General features: G+C 35.1%; 1 protein-coding gene across 1 annotated transcript in view; it reads left to right on the top strand.

Moving 5' to 3' along the window:
- The window catches only part of Sec63 (SEC63 homolog, protein translocation regulator), a 63,916-nt gene that overhangs the window by 13,770 nt on the left and 25,321 nt on the right, over positions 1–24,825 (top strand). Inside the window, exons 2-10 of the mRNA XM_004637473.3 lie at positions 6,312–6,411; positions 10,896–11,010; positions 12,986–13,098; positions 16,466–16,527; positions 18,339–18,397; positions 20,250–20,300; positions 21,648–21,756; positions 24,069–24,163; positions 24,476–24,608. Coding sequence (XP_004637530.1) covers positions 6,312–6,411; positions 10,896–11,010; positions 12,986–13,098; positions 16,466–16,527; positions 18,339–18,397; positions 20,250–20,300; positions 21,648–21,756; positions 24,069–24,163; positions 24,476–24,608 — 837 coding nt within the window. The remainder of the gene's footprint in view (positions 1–6,311; positions 6,412–10,895; positions 11,011–12,985; positions 13,099–16,465; positions 16,528–18,338; positions 18,398–20,249; positions 20,301–21,647; positions 21,757–24,068; positions 24,164–24,475; positions 24,609–24,825) is intronic.

Genomic DNA, 24,825 nt, shown 5'->3' with positions numbered 1-24,825 from the left:
CAACCGGGGATTGAACTCAGATCCTTGCGTTTGCCAGTCAAGCACTTATCCTACTGAGCCATCTCCCCAGCCCCTTCTATTAGTTTTTTGAAGGTAGCAGTTAATGCTTAAAATTTTTACTTTGACCAACTTAATGTGCTAGTACAGTGGTCCTTTACTTATTGTGGAGGTTATGTTCCAGACACCCTCACGATAAGTGAAAATCAGCGAAGTAGCAATGTTATGTTTATTTTAGTATTTATAAATATTTTAAGGCTTTATAAACACTTCCCACACTCTTATAAACCTTTCCCACACTTTGAAAAATACTTCTCATATTCTTAACCATTTTCTAAACTTGTAAACCTATTTAATTTTAACAACATATATATACACTGCAAAATCCCACTATATAGTGAAAAATCTGCGATAAATTAGATTAATATTTTTTGAAAACCTGCAAAACAGTGAGTCCACAAAAGTCGAGTCATGAAATAGCGAGGGAGTACTATATTTGTAATATGAACAACTTCATTGAGGACAACAATGTACAATATAACAACCACAGCTGAAAAAAAGTTTTTTGACTATTTTAAGTATCTTTTCCAAGATGAAGTCCTGTCATCTTAAAATGTTTGCTTTATAAATTGATTTGTATATTTAGAGTCACATATTGTGAAGTATATTACTTATTTTATTCCCTACATTTCAGGAAACAATTGTAGTATTTTCAAATTCCTCCTATATTTGACCTTAATTGTGTTTGCTATAAGTCATTAAAAGTCATAACCCCCCCCCCCACACACACACACACTCATTAGCTGGGACTTTGAGTGCACACCATTCCACTGGTCTCAACAAAGCTACAGTACTTTTTGCGTCCAACAGATTTCTACAATATGTATGTTTCATTTGCACTTATTTGGAACCTAGTGCTTTAGTTTTGAATTATGATACTATCACTGGAAATTTTCTTCCAAAGCATCAGTTTAGGATTGTATATTAGGTATTTTGGTCAGCCTATACATATGTTTTTGAAGTTTATAATCTTTTAAAAGTAAGTAAACATTTATGTTTTTAAAGTAGTCTTTCCAAAAATTGCTTACAATGACAGCTTTAACAATTATGACATACACTTCCAGGGATACATATGTAATATGTTAATTAACTTATTTATTTTGCCTTCAGATGACACCAAGAGTGCCAAACAAGCATTAATTGTCTTGTTTTGGGCTGTCTTCTCTAAACTTTTTTGTTGCTTAGATTTTTTTAGTCTTTTACAATAACAACACTACCTTCATTTTCCTCTTTTTCTGTAAACACTCAGATGTACGATGATTCTTTTTTTCCCCCTGAGATATGGTTATAGGGGAATGGAAAATGATAATTCTTGTCTTTTTATCTCTGTTTATTCTCCTGACATTTTTTTTCCCTGTGTTACTGATCTTAGGTCATATAAGTGACCATGATTTTTGAAATGCCTTCTATAATTGAGAATAGAGGCAAGGAGGAGGAGGAAGGAGAGAAGGAGATTGATTAAATCAGAGTCAGATTTGTCTCCCAGGAAACATGTAGCAATGTCTAGAGGTCCACTCTCCTTCCTAACTTTGTCTCCACTGAGGTTGTAATTTTGACCTTAATGAAACAGACCACGATGCTGCTAAACATTCTACAATATATAGGAGGACCCTCAAAAGAAAAAAAATTACAATTGAAGAGCATTTTCAGTTGACTTCTGACTTTCCATCACCATTGTCAGAGTATGCTTAGGAAGGAGGAAGTTAGTGGATGGGCCCAGATTTCTGTAGTCCTTCCATATTGGGTAATCTGTGATTGTATGCACTTGGTGATCATGACGGTAAGAGGTATTTAGTCTCATGAAGCCTGACTTCCCCAAATCCAAATGGTTCTGAACTAGCCTTGATAGACATAGCTGATCTTTCAGGAACATAATAGAACCTTTAGTTTCTCTTCTATTTTGTGTGTAGGATAACTGGATAAATTATATTTTTGGTGGCATAGAGAATGATTCTCAATATTTTACTTCCAAATTATTTTCATGGTTTTCCTATTTAAACATTCTGAAAAATAAATCATTATTACAGTAAAACTAATTTTTCTGTTTTTAAAAATGTGAATAACATTATCCAGTTGGTAAGCTGCCAATCACAGTTCATCTGGATTCAGTAGCTGGAAAGCCAGTGTCTTACTTTTTTTTGATACTAAATTTTAAAATCTGAATTCTTATTTCTCAGACCCCTTAGAGATTTAGATATAGTTTTATGAATCAGTTTTTTCTTAACAAAGGAAATTGTATTCCCTGAATTGTCCAGCTTTCTTTAGTTTAGTAACCTACATCAAAGTATATTTAAAATATATTTTCAGTGGTTTTTATAGTCATTGCAATATAAAAATACGTATCAGCAGAATAAAAAATGAAGTAGGACTATTAGGTTTTTGTTTGTTTGTTTGTTTTTTAAAGACAGGGCCTCACTATGTAGCTCAGGCTAGCTTTCAACTCACGTTATAGTGCTAGCTGGCCTCAAACTCATGGCAGTCTACCTGCTTCAGCCTCCAGAGTACTGAGATTACAGGTGTGTACCACCATGCTGGCTTAGTTAGCCTTTGAAAACTTGATTTCTGTGAGTGGTTTAACAATGAGGATTGCTTTAGCCAATTATTAGATTACCTATATTTCCTATAAATTTCTGTTTCCACCGGGGAGATAGCTCAGTGGAGGGTCTGAGTTCAATCCCTGGTTCTGAAAAGAAAAAAAAAAAAAAAAAAATTCTGTTTCCTATAAATTTGGTGAGGTAATCACAACTTCAAATTTTGGCAAAATATTTTAAAGATAAAGCTGTTTTACCAAACATTGAGCAATATTCTCAATTGCATCCTTTTTTTTTTACAATAAAGGTTTTTGGGCTGGGGAGATAGCTCAGTAGAATAAGCGCCTCCCTGGCAAGCGCAAGGGTCTGAGTTCAATCCCCGGTTCCCCCCGCAACCCCCCCCCCAAAAAAAAAAAAGATAAACGTTTTTAACAATTTAGGATATTGTTTAGTTTCTTATAAGTGGAAAACAAAACATTTTATAATTTATTTTGATATTTTATTAATTGTAATACTTATGTTATCTTGATAACACCAAAAATATAATATGGTGCCACAATATTTAACATGTAAAACCTCATGGGTGTTAAACTTTAGTATGATAGACTCATTCACCAGTGTTCTTTGGTAATATTTGTCAAAGCATTCAGAGATGAAGTGTATTGATTTCTGCATCTTACTCTAAAATAGTTGAGTTAAGAAGGAGAAAAAGGAAATAGAAAATTAACCAAAAGCTATAAAGTGCTAACAGTTAGTGAACTTGGTGGGTATTACCTATTGAATATTCTTTCATCCTTCCTGAATATTCTTAAAATGGAGTTAAGAAAAACTTTGTAATAGCAGGAAATTAAAATAATTTTAAGAAGTATATTTGGTATTATGAGAAATGACTTACCAGAATAAAAAATATATTGTGTTGTGATAAAATTATGTGAGGAAATTAGAATAGTTTGTCAAGTTTTGTAAGTGGGCGATGTAGGTAAGAAAATGCTATCATCTTTAGAATTCACTGGATTCATTGAAAAGTGATGAAACTATGTTATTTTAAAATGACAGCTTTATGTGAGAAATTACATCTTTTCAACTCTTAAGTTATAATGAAAAATTGTAGATGTCAGATGAGAAATCTGCAAGAAGGTCCATGATTTTTCTTATGTCATACTCAGGCAAACAATTTTGAAGACTTTTCTGGGAAACATTTGTTTATTTTTTTTTGTGTTCTTGCATTCTATAAATATGGTACTAAGAATTTATTTAGTTATATTACAACCTGGCAGATGGCTGATATGGATAAGTGTCACCTGTAGCAAGGATACTGCATCATTTACGAAGTATAGCCATAGTAACCTTCCCCAGACCTAGACTGGGTCTGTGGCTTCACAAAAGTGCAGCTGCTCATAGTAATCATAATACATCATTGTCATGATACAAGCTTTGTGCTATTTTATTATGTTTTTGGTACTATGGATTGAACACAGGACTTTCCACATTAGATCAGTAGTCTACCACTGAGCTAAACTCAGCCTCTTTTTAGTTTGAGACAGGGTCTGACTAAATTGCCCATGCGGGTCTTGAATTTGGGATTCTCCAGTCTCAGTCTTCCAAGTAGGTAGAAATATAGGCATGCTACTATTTCTCCCCTGTATTGTTTTTTAAATTGCAAACTTGATTTATGACTTGGGAATTTATTTTTCTACTTCTAAATGTTTCATTTAAAAAACAAACAAACAACACTGTCCAGAAAGACTTCGTGGTTTTTACTCTAACGTGAGGTCTTATATAGAGATTTGGAATGTGTCCCATGCATATTTAGTTGTGTTCGCAATCTAAATGATACTATCACAATATATAAGCCACATCCTATAATATTGATTTATATATGTATTCTACTAAAGAGTTAAGATTTAATTTCAAGCTTGGAAGACTGGTACACATGGTACAACAAGTACAGATTTATGCAAGTTTGCACTTGTTGAAAACTATTTGCTATCTGCCTGGGGATGTTAGAAGAACATCATTCCTTTGATAGATCAAGATGTCTAGTTCATAGACTTCAACATTGTTCTTATGAAACTTTATTAGATATTGAACTGATTTTGTAACCCAGGGTGGCCTCAACTCCTAGTGATCCTCTTGCTTCAGCCTCCCGAGTGCTGGGATTACAGGCATGTGCCACCACACTTAGCTAAAATGCATATTTAAAAATCTGTGTTTTTCTTTGTGTGTGTATGTGTATGTGTATGTGTGGTAGAGTTCTTTTTTCCATAATTTTATTGAGAGACAAATAGCAATGAGACAGTTTCAAATCAAATTGGTAGGACAGTTTCAATAACACATTGCATACTTTCTTCCTAGTAGTTATTTGCTGTACAAGATACAGACATGATATCCTATTTACAAACGCTATTACAACAAATCCCTCTATTCATTAAGAGAATGTAACTATATAGCTATCCTAACCATTTTGAATACACAGATACAAAATGGACATTCATCTGTATCCCCTTTTTTGTTTAATTCCATCATTTGAATATATAGGTGTGTTAACTCAGCAAAATATTCTAAAAGAGTCCAGTAGTCCATAATAGTGTTGGGTCTTCCTCTTGACTGGCAGTGTCAGAAACGTTGACCTGAGTCCCCGACAGCTCAACATAACAGCATGGCTTTACTTCTTATACTTTGTTTTTATACTTTTCTGCTGGATGGTTAAGACCAAGATAAATATGCAAGACCTATGCAACAAGAGTTGTAGCTTTTGGATCTGAGAAGGTCAGTGAAATCCCCTCAGGATTTTTCATGAGATCCTGTATCTCAGATTATAGATCCTTTGTCGGTGTCAGCCATATGGATGAGTCATGGCTATTGCTTGGCCAATGTGCTGTCTGTGAAAGCCTGAGAGAATGTTTTCTCTCCATGTGACTCTCCTTAGGCACACTCTACATCACTGATGACTTTCCTCTTTGGCCCCATAATCTCCTTCATCAGAAAATTTGGGACACTACTGAGTTACATGACATTACAGTACAAGTTCTCATATGTCCTGAGTCTTAATTGACCTTGGAAGGCTCGGGCCAAAATGTTGGCTTTCCTTGTGGCCCTCCTTTTTCACTAATTTTGATCTGCAAACTTAGGTTGTTAACCCTCCAGAAGAGAAGCTTATTGTTATTATGTGGTAGGGTTTTGAGATGTGGTCCTGCTATGTAGTTCAAGCAGGTCTTGAGCTGTCTGTGTAGCCCAGGCTGGCCTCAGACTCATGGTGATCTTCCTGCCTCAGTGTCCTCCTGAGTGCTGGGATTACAGGAATGTGCCACTATGCCTTTAGCTTCTTTAAAAACTAAAAAAAAAAACTTGCCAGGGAAGTGCTTATTCCACTGAGCCATCTCCCCAGCCCTGATTTTTTTTATGAGAGAGAATTGTTCAGAAGTGCTGATTATGTAACTAAATAGTTTGGGTTCAAGTGGGTTTTTATGTATATTCAAAGAGAAGTGAAGTCTCACATGAAAAATGGTAGTCTAATATAGTTAAATAAAGTCCCCCAAATAGAGCATTTGTTATAAATGATAGAAAATTTAACCTATCTTACGAATTTTTCTAGAGGTTATTCAAATAAATATCATTTTGTATTCTAGTATGAGATTGACATAGTAATGATGATTAGTATAATAATAGCTCTGGTTTTAATTTCATTCTGAAAAATGACCTAACTTATTTTTTTCTTGACAGAGCAAATTCGATTAAAGAATATCAGAAAAGTATATGGAAGATGTATGTGGTATCGTTTGCGGTTATTAAAACCCCAGCCAAATATTATCCCCACTGTAAAGTAAGTAATGGATTTAAAAAAAAGTCATACTTACTGCTTTTCATCTTTTCTAGGTGTCAAATAAAATAGGAGTGTAACAATAACTAGGATATCTGTCTATAAATAATTTGTAGACTGTAATAGAGGTAAGATAATACATGTGAGTGGTGAACAGGGTGGTTTTGGAGTCCAATGGTGAGAAAAACATAAGTCAAATCTTGAATAAAGACTTTCTATACCTTGTCATAACTTGTGTTTTTATGTTAAAGTCTGTAGGAGAATCTTTTTAAAATTCCAAAAGCATGGAGGTAACATGGTCAAATTGGAATTTAATGGCAATAAAGTTTATTCAGCACATACTGTATGAGAAGTACTTGATACATTATCTCATTTAATTCTTTTTTTATTGAGAAATAGCAATGAGACAGTTTCACAACCAATTACTAGTGCATTTTCAATAATTAATACATTGCATATTGTTGTCTTAGTAACCTGATATCTGTCTCAAACACTAATAGAACAATCCTCTATTCATTGAATTAAGAGAATGGAGCTGTATCTCATTTAATACTATGTCAACTACGAAGTTAATGTTTATGCTTTTCCTCAGACTGAGACTAAAAAATACCAAGGTCATGCAGCTAAGAGTTGTGGAGCCAGCTACCCATTGCCCTTTGTTTTGACAGGATTCTTAAACAGGACACTAGCATATTCAGTTGGAGCAACTGTTTAATTCCATGTTAATTCAGGGGGCTTAAATTGTATTTTTTTTGGTAAGCTTTGACATTGTCTTGTATAGTTCCTTTGTAATGAGAAGAAAACTTAGCTGCTAAGTATTAATCAGTGATGAGAAACTAAAGGCAAAATTATGCTTGACATGAGAGCTTCCTGTTCATTTTCTTCTTTCCTGTTGGCTCTCATTTTAAATTAAAAATTAAACTTTTTTTTTTTTAAATTTGTATCTCCCAAATATGACCATTTTATTTATTTATGTGTGTGTGTGTGGCCAGCTCAGCCCACCAGGGGGCGGGGCTGGCTGGCATGTGGTGCTGGGGGATTGAACCGTGGTCCCTATGCTTTGCTAAGCTTGTTCTAAGTAGGTGCTTTAGACCACTGAGCCATCTCACCAGCCCTTAAAAATTAAACTTTTGTGAAACATCAGGACAATATTTTTTAAATCTGCCAATCCTCCTTTTTCTAGTTTTGTTTAGTACTTTTTGGCATATAAATCTCAGTTTTCAGGAAAAAAAGACCAAAACACTTCCGAAATTTTTAAAAAAGTGATTAATGAACTCATTTGCTTAAATCAAAGTGTAGATTAAAGAAGTAGATTCCAGTAACAATTTAGATAAGGATAGAAACTATCGAAAAGAATGTTGGCTACTTAATTCTGAAGCATACTTTGAAAATTAAACATTGTGTAATGCTTCTCTTTTCAAAACTTTCCTGAAACTAAGGTTTGTAACCTTTGGAAGTTGTTTCCAAAATGACATATAACATATGCTTACAAAAGAAATGCAGTTCACAAGATAGTAATTCGTGAAGCTATGTGTCAGGAAAATGCCTTTTTTTGGGGAGCCAAATATGGTTTGAGAAAATCTGACACAGAGCATGATGTAATCTATTATGTTTTTCACTTTTGCTTTGGCTCTCAGAAATTAAAGAGCATGGTTTAGTGGTTATGGTAGTTTTTACCATTCAGTACCCAGGACACTCCAAGTGCGTCAGGAGAGAAAAGTTCTGGTTTATGTTTCTTTGTGGCTGTAATTACATCTCCTGTTGAACATCTAGGTGAAAGTTAAGGATTGCTTCTTGGAGGTAGATCATATGTGTTGTCATTTTTTAACTTTATATTTTGTATCGGTACATATTTCTCATATATAGTGACCAGAGGGAATTTATACTTGTACATAATATATCTTCTTTTTTCCCCTGTTCCTCTCCTCCACCTTCAACCCATTTTCCTTTCCCAATTTACAAACACTTTGTTTCAATTTTTTTTCTTCTACTCTTATTTTCCTTTTATTTCCTTCCCTTTACCCTCTGTTCTCCTTTGTTCCTTTTCCTATTTGAACATGTTCTTCTTCCATATTGCTGTCGATATTCCATTATGTTCCTTGTTTACCTTTTGAATTTTCTCATAAAGGAAAAAAATTCTATTTTACTTATTTATGTAGTTTGGTATTTTTGAGACAGGATCTCACACTATAGGTAAGGCTGGCCTGAACTCACTTACCCAGGCTGGCCTTAAATCCACAGTACTCTTCCTCAGCGTCCCAAATGCTGGGATTACAGGTGTGTGTCACCATGGATAGAATTGGGGTAGGTAGAGAGAGGGAGAATAGGAAATTTTGGTAGAAAGATAGGAGTCTAAAAGCATAATGGTTGGGGAAGTTTAGAAAAGACTGGGTATCGTGGACTGATCAGGTCTGCAACCTCCCAACGAGTGGATGGCAAAGGTTTAAATAAAAGAAACAAGTGTTATAATTTTAGGGCTCCAGGAGGATTAAAACCTCTAGCAGAAAATAAAACAAAAAACAAAACAGAGCAAAAAAGCTCTAGCAGAATTTGAAATTCTCTGGGAGCTGGGACAAAGAACTCCTCTGAGTGGCACACATTTATTTGGTTTTCAAACAAGGGAGGAAAATACTGAAGAAGGTGTGAGAATCTGAGCAGGACCTTGGGGTCAGTTCAAGAATTTCTCCAAGTCACAGATTATGTCAGTGCAGGGCAACTATGTTATCTTCAGGAAGACCTTCACCCAAGAGTAAGATGCTTATGGCTATAGTCTGTGTAGTTAATTGAGGTTGGAGTCAGGTGTCCTTAACTTAGCCTTTGATGCATCAGGGGATCACAGGCCACTACATGTTTCAGCTGGGACCAGTGACTCACAGGGTTTCACTTACTATGAGTCTGCTGCCTTCTCCAAACGAGGAGCCTGGGCCTGACACAGACTCACAAGTAATCATGGAAGCCAGTTGGTTATTTTTTATTTTTAGTTTTTGTCTTTTTGAGACACTGTGCAGTTCAGACTGGTCTTGAGCTCACATTGTAGCCCAGGCTACCTGTGACCCTTCTGCCTCACAGGTGTGTGCAACACACTTTGCTCCCATTTGGTTAATTAAAATCCTGCTCAGAGCTGCTTCATAATGGTCTCTATCAACTGGTAAAATGGGGATTTTTTGTTTAAAAATCAGGATGATTAAGGTAAGCAGGTGTTAGAATTTATCATTTCCTATGATTCCGGATTGAGAGGCTCATTCTAGGTGATGAATGCACTTTAAGCTAGGTTCTTATAAAATGTGACATTGGGAAAACTTTTCCAGTTTGAAAGACAGGTCAGTCTGTCTCCTGTGATTAATTTTTTGTTTAACAGATCCTGTTCATTATAACAAATTGCTCTGCTACAATCATTTGTAACAGAGAAATGAAACAGTCATTTTATTTCATCACCTAACGATAACTACTGATACGATTATTTTATATATTTATTTTTACTGTACTATTTTATTTACAGAAATTTAGCTTACAGAGTTTGACTGCCGTTTTCTCTTACATTTAACTCAGCAAATTTTACTTTCGTTGCCAGAACTTATTTTACTGTATTTTTCTACCAGTTTGTTTTACTGTTACTGTATTGTTCTACCAATTTGTTTCTTTATATCACAGCTACCCTCTTATATATCATACATACCAAATTCTAGCTTATTTCCTTCTAAGTTTTTTGAAGTAGAATAAGTTACAGATAGAAAGGGTATGTTCTTTTTTAGGGTTTCCAATACCTTATTGACAGGTAGTGTTCAGAATATGTGTTTCTTTTTTCTTTAACCTCTCCAAAACTGACTTCAGCATCTCTTTTAAAAATCTGTTTATTAAACAGAATACATTAAAGAGAAGTAATTAGTTTTCTTTTCAAATTATATGTCCCTCTATATTTTTAATGAATGTGCATCTTTCTATATCTGTATTGAGTAAATATTTTATTCCATTGTGTAGCTGCATCATGGTTTATTTACTTAGTTTCCTCTATAGGTTTATTCACTTAGTTCCCTATAAGTGGAGATTAGGCTGTCTCCAAAGCTTTACTGTTATCAGCAAGGCTGTTTATTCATCTTTGCACAATTGACCAGTTATTTTTATTAATAAAATTGCCCTTGCACCAGCAATTATACTTTCAGTAAGATAATTTTTGATGTAATTTAATGAGTCCAATAAATTAATAAGTTGAATTAACTTTTTTACTTGAAATTCTACAAATAGTAACTGAGAAAATATATTATATGGCAGAAATTACTAGATTCTAGAGAATTAAAGATGAAAAAGGTGTTGTCCTTGTAACAGGAGTTTAAATACCAGCAGTTGTGAAAGTTGACTGACTTGCATAGTGATATGGAACTGCTTTCAATTGTTTTATGCCTTGACCTTGACATATGTCATTAGATTAAACTCACAGGAAATTCATTTCTATGTATTTATTTGTACATCATTTATCTTTTTCCTAACAGAAAAATAGTTCTGATTGCAGGATGGGCGTTGTTCTTATTCCTTGTATACAAAGTTTCCAAAACAGACCGAGAATATCAAGAATACAATCCTTATGAAGTATTAAATTTGGATCCTGTAAGTAGTTTTATATAATACTGTTAAAGCCATGTCTAAAAGAAATTGGGCCATACCTAAAGACAGAACTTGGTCAGTTTTTTATTAAAATGAAATATTATATCACTATCATTCTAGTGTATGCTTTTTCAAAGCCTCAGCTTTTGATTGCGATATTATTAAGGACTAACTTAGATTTGCTAATATGTAAAAATATTTAAAGGTAAGAAGTTAAAAAGACATCTGTGAGACTGGTTTAAAGTAAAAGTTAAAAATTGGAAGGTTGTGTTAGAATGATACAGATGATACCAACTTGTGTTGATTGATTTTTTTTTTTTTTTTTTTTTTGCCAATTTGTGAAGGCTGGGTTGAAGAGCCTATAAGGAAATGATGTCATCAGAGAAATTCAAGTTAACATTGTGTATGCACCCTAGGTTCTTGATTGAACTTGACTGACAAGTTTCCACAGAAAATTAGTCTTTTGGGTATCATTAGAACTGAGCCTGGGCATAGTGGCACATGCCTGTAATCCCAGCAGTTGGGAGGATGAGGCAGGAGAATTGCTGTAAGTTCAAGACCAGCCTGTACTACACAGTGAGACCCTGTCTCAAAAAAAAAAAAAAAAAGGACTAGGGAGATAACTTGGTGGTCTAAGTGCCTGCCTAGCAAGTGCAAAGATCAGAACTTTTTTTTTTTTTTTGGTGGATCCAGGGATTGAACTCAGGCCCTTATGCTTGCCAGGGAAGTGCTTACTCCACTGAGCCATCTCCCCAGCCCTAAAGATCAGAGTTTGATCCCCAGTACTGCATGCCATTCTGGCCCCCAGATCCAAGGCACATCATGTTGGCCCACTGAAACCAGGCATGGTGGTATATGCCTGTAATCCCAGCACTGGGGATGTTGAGACAAGATTACTACGAGTCTGAGCTGCATAGCAAGACCCTGTATATATATATTTTTTTTTTTTAAAGGACATTAAAACTGAAATTAATAGTAGAAACCATGTAGCTTTTTTTCAGAAAGAGAAAATGAGGCCTAAAAACTTGTGTTTTGTCTGGGGTCCTGTATGTTTTTAGTGGTCAAATTGAATCTAGCATCTTTTGTTTTTGTTTATTTTGTTTTTGTTTTTAACTTCTTGTTTGCTTAATCGATGGCTTGATCCAGAGAGCCATACAAAGCAAGAAGTGTGATCATCTTCTAGCTTTCTGCTTTGTAGAAGAAAGTTTGCATAGTCTTGTATTTTCTTGTGATGATTATGGCAATCAGAAGTTTAAGATTAAAAGGTTTGGGGCAAGAAAAATTATATGGAAAATTATTGGTATATATTGAGACTGCTTAGGAAACAGGCCCATTTACTAAATGTTTACTTAATATTGAAATATTAGTAAGTATTTGAAACCAAGTACTCTATAAGTCATAAGAGAAATTAGCTCTTGATTTGAGTTTCTTTGTGTCAGTCTTAATTACAGTAATCATGGGCTGGTGAGATGTCTCAGTGGTCTAAAGCACCTACTTAGAACAAGCTTAGCAAAGCACAGGGACCGCAGTTCAATCCCCCAGCACCACATGCCAGCCAGCCCCGCCCCCTGGTGGGCTGAGCTGGCCACATACACACACACACACACACACACACACACACACACACACACAAATAAAAAAAAAATTAATTACAGTGATCATCTTTGGATTTGAATATTAATATATTTGTGTTTTATTTAAATTTGGTAGTATGTGGTTTTATTCTCAAATCATCAGTGCCTAATATACTACATGAAACACTGTAGGTGATCAGTAAAATAAATATATAGGACCAAGTAAGTATGTTTTTATTTAAAAATATATAGGATAAAATTTATGGAACAAAATTTATAGAATGAAATAAATTCTTTTTTCAGAATACTGAGTAGTCGTGTTCATAGGTTCAAAATAGTATGTATTTTTTTTAACATTGTGCTTATTTTTACTAACAAAAAGTTTTTTTGTTTTTGCTTTTAAGGGAGCAACTGTAGCAGAAATTAAGAAACAGTATCGTTTGCTCTCACTTAAATATCATCCAGATAAAGGAGGTGATGAAGTTATGTTCATGAGGATAGCAAAAGCCTATGCAGCGTAAGTGTTGTAGAGCCTATTATACATTTTTTTTCCAGTTCTTTTTTTTTTTTTTTTGTAAGCTTATTGGTACATTTTAGGTATACATGATGATCACATTCATTGTAGGGAGTTTGTACCTGTCCATGATACAACTTGATCCTTTTTTTTTTTTTCCTATTCCCCACTCTTCTTTCAATTCCTCTGTCCTTCCGTATTTATAAAAACTTAGTTTCCATATTTTTCTTCTGTCTTGTTTTTTCTTTTCCCTTCCTTCCTTTTCCCCTCCCACCTCCCTAGTTTCCCTTTCCATATGAACATTTTCTTCTATTTCACAATCTGTTATACATTTTGATTCTTATTTACACTTTTAGTTTCTCACACCAGAGAAACAATGCAGTATTTACATGTATGTGTGATTTATTTCACTTGAATGTGGTCTCAAGGTGCATCCATTTACCTAGAAATAATCTCATTTATCCTTCTTTATGGCTGAGTAGTACTCCATTAGATTAAAAACCCACATCCCATTACACATTTTAAAGAGAGATAAAGATAGTTTTCTGTTTTAATCAGTTAGGTGCCATTTTTAAAAAATTAAATGCTAGCTTGATATATTTGAGCCTATCATTTATGGAGCTTCTCAGCAGTCCTAAAATTGTAATTTAATTAAACCCTAACTTTTAAGAAACTTAGAGTTGGCACTTAGGGTAAGGATTTTACCATGTGACCTTAGTTAAATTAAATACTAAGTGATGACATTTTGATTGAAATTTTCTAAGCATCTTGAATAGAAGAAAGTATATGCAACTTTGTTTTCATTTTAAAACTTTTTATTAAGCTAGATCTGTGTCTCTTGTTTTGGCAATGCAGTTGTCTCATTTGAACTATTGGAAGGCAAATTTAGTTTTATACTTTAGTTTTATTTCATTGTGATACATTTCTAGTTATTTTATTGTTAAATATTGTGCTTGTTGAGGCATGGGTTTTTTTAATTCTCCTTTTTTATTGCTTGGAAACTTAAGAATCTTTTCAGAACTTGGTACATCATATTTTCCTTGTTAGAGTTGATGCAGAGTATTGTTGAATTTTTAAAAGTTATTATATAACTGATTTTAAGTTTGCTATATTAACTATACTGAAATCATATAGATTGTATATAGTTTGAATTCTATTTTTTACTTTTTATATATTGAGGCATTTTATCATTTGTATGCATCACACCCCTAAAAACCAAATTTCAGTGTTTGCCTTCCTGTGTTTCTAAATCTTGCTTTTTTGTGGTATGTGGTGTCAGCTGAAATCGTCAGTGCAGTGAAAACAAACTAGTGGAATGGTAGCAGATCTTTTGCTGTTTCTTGATCTTTGAGTTATACTTTGAATCTAGCAGTGATTGCTTCACATTTGCTTAACTTGCTTGTGAGGCTCAGAGTAATTTTTTCCAGCCCCGTGATCATCAGTGATATAAATTCACCAGTATAGTGATGCTTCATCATCAGTTAGAAACTAGATTATGACTTGGGAATATGGCCTAATAACTGGCATTTGTTTCTCTTTTCAGCATGGTGGATGCTCTTAAGAGCATCAGCCAGGACATAGGAGCACACTATTACGGGGGCGTGGAAAGGGTGTGGGAAGTTACATTAATCCTTAGGAATGGGAGTGAAGCACTGAAAAGCAGCAAAATTTCATTTGCTTTCTTAAATTTACTTTTAAAAAAATTGTTGATTCCTTCAATTTGATTAAAGTTGAAACCAAATTCCTTCATTTGGTTAATATGGTCTCTGACATGTACCAGTTGTACAAGGTCATTTTAATGGAGTTAATGTCATTCCAGCAAATTAGAAGTGTTTTTATGATGTCTACAGTACTTTATTTTGCAGAATCTGAAGCTATTGTACAGAAAGCCAGTTCATTGTTGCTGTTATTAGAAAGGCAGAAGGGAACAGAGAACTATTTTCAGGAGAAAGGTTGGATTGAGAAATAGAATATGCAGCGAAATAGCAAAATCTCTGGGTTTGACAAGGAAAACAAGTATTTTGAGAAATGTCCGTCTCAACTGAAAAGATATCTTAGCACTACTGTTAACTTGGAACGAAATGCTTATCAGTGGCTCCTATATTTTATTATAGTTTTGCATCAAATAGAAGGGGATTTATAGTTAAATAAGGACTAAAAATGTTAAGGCACTAGTTTTCATGAATGACCAATTTGATGTTTAAAAATAAATGACTGAAAAGTAAGCACACTCTTTGCTGTTTTATAAAAGTATTTCTCCATGTGTCTCTCAACTTGAATCTATGTTGAACAGGAATTGTGTGGCTTTTTAAGATCTGGGAATAGAAATATGGTTAAAATTATATTTGAACATAAACAGAACCTTTGCCAGTTTTACAAGAATGCTTTCTTTATTATTGGTCAACTTCTGGGGGTTTACCATGACTTCTTTAACTACTTTGTAAAGTCTTTGAAGGAACTGATTATTTCTCTATGCTTTTTAATATCTACATTGGAATCTGAAATAAAGCCATTTGACTGTCTTTAGCCATTACAATATTTAGACATCTAAAAATCACTGTTGCGTTCATCTTGACTTTGCCGTGAAGCTGTTGTTTAGGAGTATTTTTCTAGTTTTTTTTTTTGGCAGAACCGGGGATTGAACTCAGGCCCTTGTGCTTGCCAGGGTAGCGCTTATTCCACTGAGCCATCTCCCCAGCCCCTGTATTTTTCTAGTTTTACCTGCAAGTTGGCTTAGGAGAAAATTATGATCTTATCATAATACTAATGACCTTTCCAAAGTAATGGAGTTTTACAGGTGGTATTCATTTGTTTCTTTGAAAATGTGCCAGTGTTTGAGGGAAGCTACCATTATGCATTATTCATATTTTTAAAAATGTGTCAATTATTATTAAAATGTAAATACACAAAAATGGAAAAGGAAAAATGTATAACTCTCTTTGCCGTCTCAGAAAATGTCATGGCCTTTAAATTTCATCTCACTTGAACTAGCTAAACTTTGGAACTTGCAGGTCAATGAGGAATTTGTATCAGGGCCAGTAGTTAGCATTTTCTGTTGGTACAGTGTTTCTTGCTCTACACTTTCACGCTTCTTCTCTTTTCAAATGTTACTTCATTTTCTAAGTTAGTATTTTCTAAGAAGTAAGTTGGTGGGGGCCTGCCCCTTAGCTCAGTTCTTTAAGTAGCTGCTTCAACAAAGCAGTCAGGCTCAGGTTGCTGTGGTTCAATCCCCACAACTCAAGCCAGCCAAACCTGCCCTGAAGGCATTTGGAACAAAAAAAAAAAAAAAAAAGAAGTAAGTTGGTATATCCAGGGACATGTTTTTTAGATGTGGCTTGTTGATTTTATAGCTTTGTTCTTTTTATGCTAGTTTAACAGATGAAGAGTCCCGGAAAAATTGGGAAGAATTTGGAAATCCAGATGGGCCTCAAGGTAAATGATGATTGTAAAACATTTTTTTTTAAACATTTTAAAGTTTTATTATTTTCTAAAATTTAATTAATTAATTAATTAATTTGTGTGTGTGTGTGTGTGTGTGGCCAGCTCAGCCCACCAGGGAGCGGGGCTGGCTGGCATGTGGTGCTGGGGGATTGAATCGCGGTCCCTGTGCTTTGCTGAGCTTGTTCTAAGTAGGTGCTTTAGACCACTGAGCCATCTCACCAGCCCAATTGTAAAATATTGATCATGTGGTATATCTAATGAAAATGTTGACAGATTAAGGAAATACTTTAATTTTCTTTCATGAATAGAAAAGTTAGGGCTGGGGAAATAGCTCAGTGGTATCAGTGACTGCCTAGCAAGCACAACGTCCTGAGTTTCATCTCCAGTATGAAAAAAAAGAAGGAAAAGAAAAATCACAGTTACAAAGAATTAAACATAAATTGAGCTTATTTAAATTTATACTTCATTTCTTTTTTGGTATCTTTTTTTTGGTGGGGGTACTGGGAGCCAAATTTACAACATCACACTTGTCAGGCAGATGCTGTGCTGCTGAGCTATATCCCTGACTCCTTATTTTTCTTTCTAAAGACTATTTTGAGAGATAAAGTTTAGAGAGAAAAGCAATCAATATCATTATTAAACATTTCAGTAGATAAAAATTATATGAAAAAAATGTTACTGCTGTGGTTTGTGTCTAGATGTCTCCCCAAAGTCTCATGTAGTCAAGGGGGGCTGGCTCTTCAGAGGTGGCTGAATCTAGAGTTTGTGATTAATTCATGGTCCAATGTTGGGATTAAGGAGTGGGTGTGATACTTGGTCTAGGTCAGGTAGCCTGCGTATAGTACAAGGGGCAGAAAGAGTCCCTTCTCTCTCTTGTTTTTGCTGTTTTCCGCCACCATAAGCTGTTTCCCCTCTGCCCTGTGCCACTGTGTGTTGGAGCCTTAACTTTGAGTATTGGGTGTTTTGTCTCAGCAATGAGAGAAAAGTAACCAAGACAGAATTTGATGCTAGAAGTGAAATTATTTTGTGACCATATTTGATCATGTGGTTCTGGAACCTTTGGTAATGGCTTGTGGGAAGAGTTTGGAGTGATTTGGAGATGACAGTCAAAAAGGTAGAGCTGGCACACCTTTGGCTGTACTATGTGGGAGATTCTGGTCAGAGTTCAGAAGACCACAAGTCTAATTCAAATCTTGCTTAGGGGCCAGGGATATAGCTCAGGGGCGTAAGTGCCTACAAGGTCCTGAGTTCGATCTCTGGTGCCACCAAAAAAAAAAAAAAAAAAAAGAGAGAGAGAGAGAGATTGCTAATGCAGACCAGGCTTGGGAGGTTTCTGCTGAAAGGACTGCATTGGCCGTTGGACTCCAAACAATGTGTGTCATGGCTTGGCAGAAAGTTTGTCTGCATTTTACTCTCCCCTTTGTTGCTTTTGCTGTCTTCTGTTGCCTTGAACTATTGCCCTTCTGCCATGGAGCCAGCTGGTTATGGACTGAAATGTCTACATATTGTGAACTGAATACACCATTCCTCCTTTAACTTTAGGGTTGGATATTTTTGTCTCATCAATGTGAGAATTATAACTAAGACACTGACTTCACACATTATTTAAACTCAGGACATATAAAAGAATTTAAGTATTTTAGGAAGAAAAAATTGAATTATATATAAAATAAACCTTAGTGTTTGTATAGTGAGGATCCATGTAGTATAATCTTGAGGGCTTTTGGATAGGGAAGAGAGTAGAGACTTTTAAGATACAAATAGAAGTAGAGACTCAAACTGTGATATTATTACTATTTCAGCCACAAGTTTTGGAATTGCCCTGCCAGCATGGATAGTTGACCAGAAAAATTCAATTTTGGTGAGTACATTTAAGTAAGGTATATTGTAATGTGTTCGCCATAATTTTCATTATGTGGTATGTGTCTTGGTGTAATATAAAGAGAACTATAACAAGGAAAATATTGTAACAATGTTTTTTAACTTTGTATGTGTGCTGCCAAAGGGAGCATCATTTTTTTTTTTTTTTTTTTTCCTCAAATGCCTTCAGGGCACTTTTGGCCAGCTGGAGAGGTGTGAGGTTCGAACTCCAGCAACCTGAGGCTGACAGCTTTGTGGAAGCAGCCACTTAAAGGCCTGAGCTAGGGCCAGGCCCCCAGGGAGCATCATTTTTAACTTTGTATTGTGAAAGCTATTTTCATAAAGTAGCAAAATACATTGGTTAACAGTATTAGGCTAGTGATTTGGGGTTCTGACTTCTACAAGATTTGAAACTTTAAAGATATGGTAATTTTTTTATTGTCGTTAAAATTGTTTTTGTATTGAGCCTTTTGATTTGGAGAGCTACCAATTTTTATGATAGCCACATTTATCCTAAGCATTATTCAAAATTTATCTTGTCCTGGGCTGGAGAGATGGCTCAGTGGTCTAAAGCACCTATTTAGAACAAGCTTAGCAAAAGCATCAGGGACCGCGGTTCAATCCCCCAGCGCCACATGCCGGCCAGCCCTGCCCCCTGGTGGGCTGAGCTGGCGCCTCTCTCTCTCTCTCTCTCTCTCTCTCTCTCTCTCTCTCTCTCTCTCAAATAAATAAATAAATAAAATTAAAAAAAAAATTTATCTTGTCCTTTCTTTCAGTTTTACTTAGGCTAAACTAATTCATTGCAGGGCCGGCCAAATAGCTTAGCAGATTAAAGTGCCTGAAAGCAGGTGCAGGGGCCGGGGGTTCGATCCCTGGCGTGCCATGCCCCCCCCCCCCCCCCGGGGTGTGCTGAGACAGTAATTGAGACTGGGTGTGGTGGCATATGCTTGTAATCCCAGCTCTTGGGAGGCTTTAAACAGGTGGATCACTACAAGTCTAATCTAGTAGTGAGACCCTGAACACCTGTAGACCCTTCCCTAAAAATACAAACAAACAAAAAAACCGAAACAAAACAAAACAAACCCCAACAAAACTAATTCAGTGTGTGTTAAATGTTACGTATTTTGTTTGGTAATTCAGGGGCAGTAGAACATCAGATTTAAGTCAGTGATAATTGATGCAGTCCTAAAACATCAGGCATTTTCTTAATCTGTGTTTAGGAATACATGATTCCCTATATGAACTTTCTTGACATTATTATCTTAGACTGTCTTTGAAGCAGTAGAAACAGAATCCACATACTCTGTAGTTGGTTATGAAAATGAATACTTTATGGTATATTAAAATTGGGGTCATTTTCAGGAGCTTATTGTTGATTGCTATGAGCGTATTCATCATACTTAGGGTTACTCTGAGTGAAAGACAGGGCTCCTTATATAATTGATTTCTGGGACACTTAGAAGGTAATTGTACTTACAGGGTACATATTAATGAAGTACTCACAGGAAAGGAAACATAACAAAATGTTTTATTATTATATCTATTGTATCAGTAAATAGCAAATTAATAGGTAATTTATAAGAGTATATGGACTTTAGAGGTTAAATCCTAGCTCTGTCAGTAGCTGTGTGAACCTAGGACTGTCTGTGTAACCTATTTTACTATTGGTGGTGTATCTACAGAGAAGTCATAATAGTACCTTTCTCAGAGTTTGATAATAAAAATTAAAGGTTATACATAGAGTGCTTTTAATAGTGCTTGTAATCTTGTAATCTTTCTTCAAAATAAGTGTTCATGAATGTCATTATAATTTGCCTGATAAAGGCTATATTTCTTTTTCTCTTCAATTCTAGGTTTTGTTTGTATATGGTTTGGCATTTATGGTTATCCTTCCAGTTGTTGTGGTAAGTCCTAGCTCTTTCTATCAGATTTTTTTGAAGACATATTTGAAGTCTCCCTGTAAGTTTCAATTTGTGTTGCAATATAATCTATTAATGTTTGAATTGAAAAATCTTATACTTTGCTGTACTTGCAAGATCTTCATAAGGTTACATTACTTGAGTGTGCAAAAACATCTTTTCCATTCAAAAAGTTGCATGCAACTAAGATAGTACAGATGTGCTTAGAATTTAAAATGAAATTGTTCTTTTTATCTCTCAGTTTCTTTTAGAGGTAATCACTGCTAATTTTTTCCTGTGTGTTTATGCACATAAATATAAACAATTATAAAAAATAATGTGTTATATAGTGTTATGTGGAAATGCTGTAAAATTTATGATCTTGTCACTTACTCTGTTTTTTTTGATCCTGGAATTTATCTGGATCCCAGAGTGTGAAGCTAATAATTAACCTGTACTATCCCCTACATAGGATTGTTATCTGAGACCTAATTGTATGAATTAATGTGAATGAAAGTATTACGTCAGGTGCAAAGGTAGATCCATTTATTTATAAAAAATTTATCAGAAATGTACTGTGTGAGCTGGGAGTAGTGATTCATGCCTGTTATCGCAGGTGCTCAGGAGGCTGAGCCAGGAGGATAATAAATTCAAGCCCAACCTAGGCAACTTAACCAGACTGTCTCAATATAAAAAATAGGGCCAATTAGATAGCTCAGCAGACTAAGTGCCTGCTTAGGCAAGTACAGGGACCATGGTTTGATCCCTGGTACTGTATGTCACGCCAGCCCTGCCCTCAAGCTAGCTAAACCAGCAGCCGCATCTGGGCGTGGTGGCACACACCTGTAATCCCAGCTGGGGAGGCTAAAAACAGGAAGATCACTATGAGTCTGAGCTGCATAATGAAACTCTGTATCAAATACATTTATAAAAAAAATCAATATGAAAAAGAAGTGCTGGGAATGTGACAGTACAAAGGTCCTGGGTTCAACCCTAGACCTACGAAGAACAACAGCAAAAACAAAAAAAAAAGCACCTGGGAAAATAAAAACCAAAAAAAATTGCTGTGTGTTAGGAACCAGATTATTCATAGCACTGGATGTTCTTATTATGTTTAAATAGTTTCTACCTGAAACTTACATTCTTTAATCATATATATGAAATAATTGAGCTTGGTGTTTATACTTAAGGCAATATATGTACTTGTTAAATAAATCATTTGAAATATACAGCAAAAAGTACTGTACTGTAAATAAAGCTTAGATGTTTTTGCTGGTTTATGAATATTTAGAAAATTTGCCCAGAAATGTATTTTTCATGTTTTATTTCTTGTTAATCTTATTTGTGTTTTAGGGTTCTTGGTGGTATCGCTCAATACGCTATAGTGGAGACCAGATTTTAATACGTACAACACAAATTTATACATATTTTGTTTATAAAACCCGAAATATGGACATGAAACGTAAGTATACTTAAGTAATTGTGTTATATTAGTTTCATTATTTTATTATTTTTAGTCACTTATTTATCTATTTATCTATCTATCTGGTACAGGGTCTTGCCATACAGCTCACACGCACAATGATCCATGTGGTATCGGGGATTGAACCCAGGTCCTTGCACTTGCCAGGCACGTGCTAGACCATTGTGCTATCTCCCTGACCCTTTATTTATTTTATATGGAGTTGATATCTATTTCCTAACTGTACTGGAAGAATGCCATTTTACAATTTCACAACAGATCAATTCCTATAACTAATGCTGGGGGAAAATGCTTATACCTTTTATCATATTTCCTAATTTATATTTACAGTAGTCCTGCTTAGTGAGTTATATAGATTAATAGAAACTTTATGGCAGATTTTCATATGTACAAATTTTATAATATTAGTCAATATTTATAATTTATTATGTTTACGTGCTTGCTGAAAAAAAGCAGTCAGGCTCAGGATGCTGTGGTTCGATGCCCTCATGCTCAAGCCAAATCAGACCTGCCCTGAAGGCATCCTGAGCGGCCCCCACCTAAAAATAAAATCCTGTAATTTATTGTATTCTGGTATTTAAAATTTTTTTAAAGAGTACAAATTAGAATTAAAACAGAATAACAAGTGATACAGAATTTCACTTAAAGTAATATGAATTTCACAGTATTTGTTGTAATACATAGTGTTGTATTCCAACCAGTTACTCATATTATCAGATATATGCATGTAAAGTTAGAGGAAAGAAAAAAAGAAATGTATAAGAAACTAAGAAGAGAAAAAGTACAAACAATTGAAAAACGGAGATGAATCTAATTAAAGCATTAACTGCTTCTTTCCATAGACCAGCAGAAATACACAGTACAGTTAACCAAAACATTCTCCTTACATGCATAGGTAAATCTCTTTGCCCCAGTATTTCTGGTATTTCTAAGGACTGTCTATGTAGTATTTTATTTCATCCTTACGATTGTCTCCATAAGTAAATGCTGTTTTTAAGTACGTTTTATAGATGAGGAAACTAAGGGTGGGAAAAATTAACATGTTTAAGACTACATAGTAAATGATAGAGCCAAGTTTGAACCCAGGCACTGTTTCCCAACTCCTAAACCACTGTATTTTATTGTATTAAATTTTGTAAGAAGTGTTGGATATGTTGAAAGAAAGCCCCATTCCCAGGGGCTTTTTAAACATTTCTCGAGGCATGGGGGGGGGAACACATAAATAATTTCTGTGATCCCATCTGTTCAACTTGTACAGTTTATCCCAGAGTATGTTTTGTGTTGTAGAATGACTGCTATGCTAAATCATAAATACTCTTGCTTCTTAAAGAAACAAAAAACCTAAATTTAAAATTTTTATACTGGAAACTTAATTTTTTTTTTTTTTTCTGAAATGGAAATGGACATAGTTGTACTTGGGATTTGCCAGTTTTACTGATTGTGTTAGTAATAAGAAAAAGACTTGTTACTAACTTCTTATTGCTTAGACATAGTATCCAACACCTACAATTTACAAGAGAGGCTTAATTCGGCTCATGCTTTTAGGGCATTCTGTCCCTGATCAATTGGCTCCACGGCAGAAACAACATGGCAGAAGGCATAGATGCTTAGTTTGTGATGACTGGGAAGCACAGCAGGGAAAAAGTGCCAGAGAGGGCCAGGGCTCATACATAGTAATCCTCCGTGACCACCCGAGAAGTGTGCTTTACTAATCTGTGCAGTTGTCAAGTTGACAGTTAAGCCTTACTGTCACATCTCACTGTTGTCAACTTGATACTCAATATATTTCCTTAAACCATACTTAATTCCCAAAGAAGCATAAGTTAGTAATTCTGCCTAATACAGTAACTATCTTGTATCTATCTTGTATACAAATGAAAATGTTATCCCTTCTCCCAAACCTCAGTAATTCCATTATTCAAAGTGTAAGTACAAGTCTCTTCTGAAATGCAAGGCAAATTTTTAGCTGAAGAACACCTGTAAAAACCAAAATCATGGAATCCTAAGGTACAGTGCCATAGTGTAAACTCCAGAAGAGACAAATAGGGAAATAGCACCAAAGCAAAACCAAATCCCGGCAAAGCAAATGTCAAGTTCTGTAGCTCCATATCCAGCATTGGAAGTGTGTAGTAACAAGTTGAGTACCCAAAGGACTTGGGAGCTCCACCCTTGGAGCTTTGTTTGTTGCATCCCACATAGCCTCACTTGTGCTTCACTTTAGGATAAGGAGGTACAGTATGTCAGGACGGAAAATCAAATTTTATAAACCACCTTTTGTTTTGTTTCTGTAGGTCTCATCATGGTTTTGGCTGGAGCTTCTGAATTTGATCCTCAGTATAATAAAGATGCCACGAGCAGGCCAACAGATAATATTTTAATACCACAGGTTAGGTCAATTCCCCCCAATTTTTTTTTTTTTTTTTGTGGTACAGGGTCTTGCTATGCAGCTCCAATTTGTAGTGATCCTTCTGTCTCAGCCTCCCCTGTGCTGGGATTATAGACATGCCCACCACAACTGATTTCAGTGACTGGATGGCACGGCTTGCAGCACCAGGGATCCAACTCAGGTCCTTGCACTTGCCAGGCAGGCACTTAGACTGCCGAGCTATCTCCCTAGCCCGCAAATTCCTTGTTGAATAATTACTGAAGTAAGTGTTTTTTATGTATATATTTTGAATAACTATTTTATTTACTTTAGTTGATCAGAGAAATTGGCAGCATTAATTTAAAGAAGAATGAGCCTCCACTTACCTGCCCATATAGCTTGAAGGCCAGAGTTCTTTTACTGTCTCATCTTGCTAGAATGAAAATTCCTGAGACCCTTGAAGAAGGTATTTGTGATTCTAACATATACACGGTTTTAATGGGACCAGTGCAACATATTTAATTGAACGTCATGGTGCAGTGCTTTTGATGCTTTTTCCCCCACAAATAATTGCTCAAGAACCTTTTATTAAGAATCTGTATGCTATAAAATTCGTAAATAGTTTGAAGGTCTGAAATGTCTTGGCAAATGTTAAAAGTTAGTATTTCAAGTAAGAATATATA

Source organism: Octodon degus, unplaced genomic scaffold, assembly GCF_000260255.1.
Source record: "Octodon degus isolate 3935 unplaced genomic scaffold, OctDeg1.0 scaffold00090, whole genome shotgun sequence".
Classification (NCBI taxonomy): Eukaryota; Metazoa; Chordata; class Mammalia; order Rodentia; family Octodontidae; genus Octodon; species Octodon degus.
The sequence above is the reverse complement of the archived record's forward strand: the minus strand, read 5'-3'. Positions and strand labels throughout refer to the sequence as shown.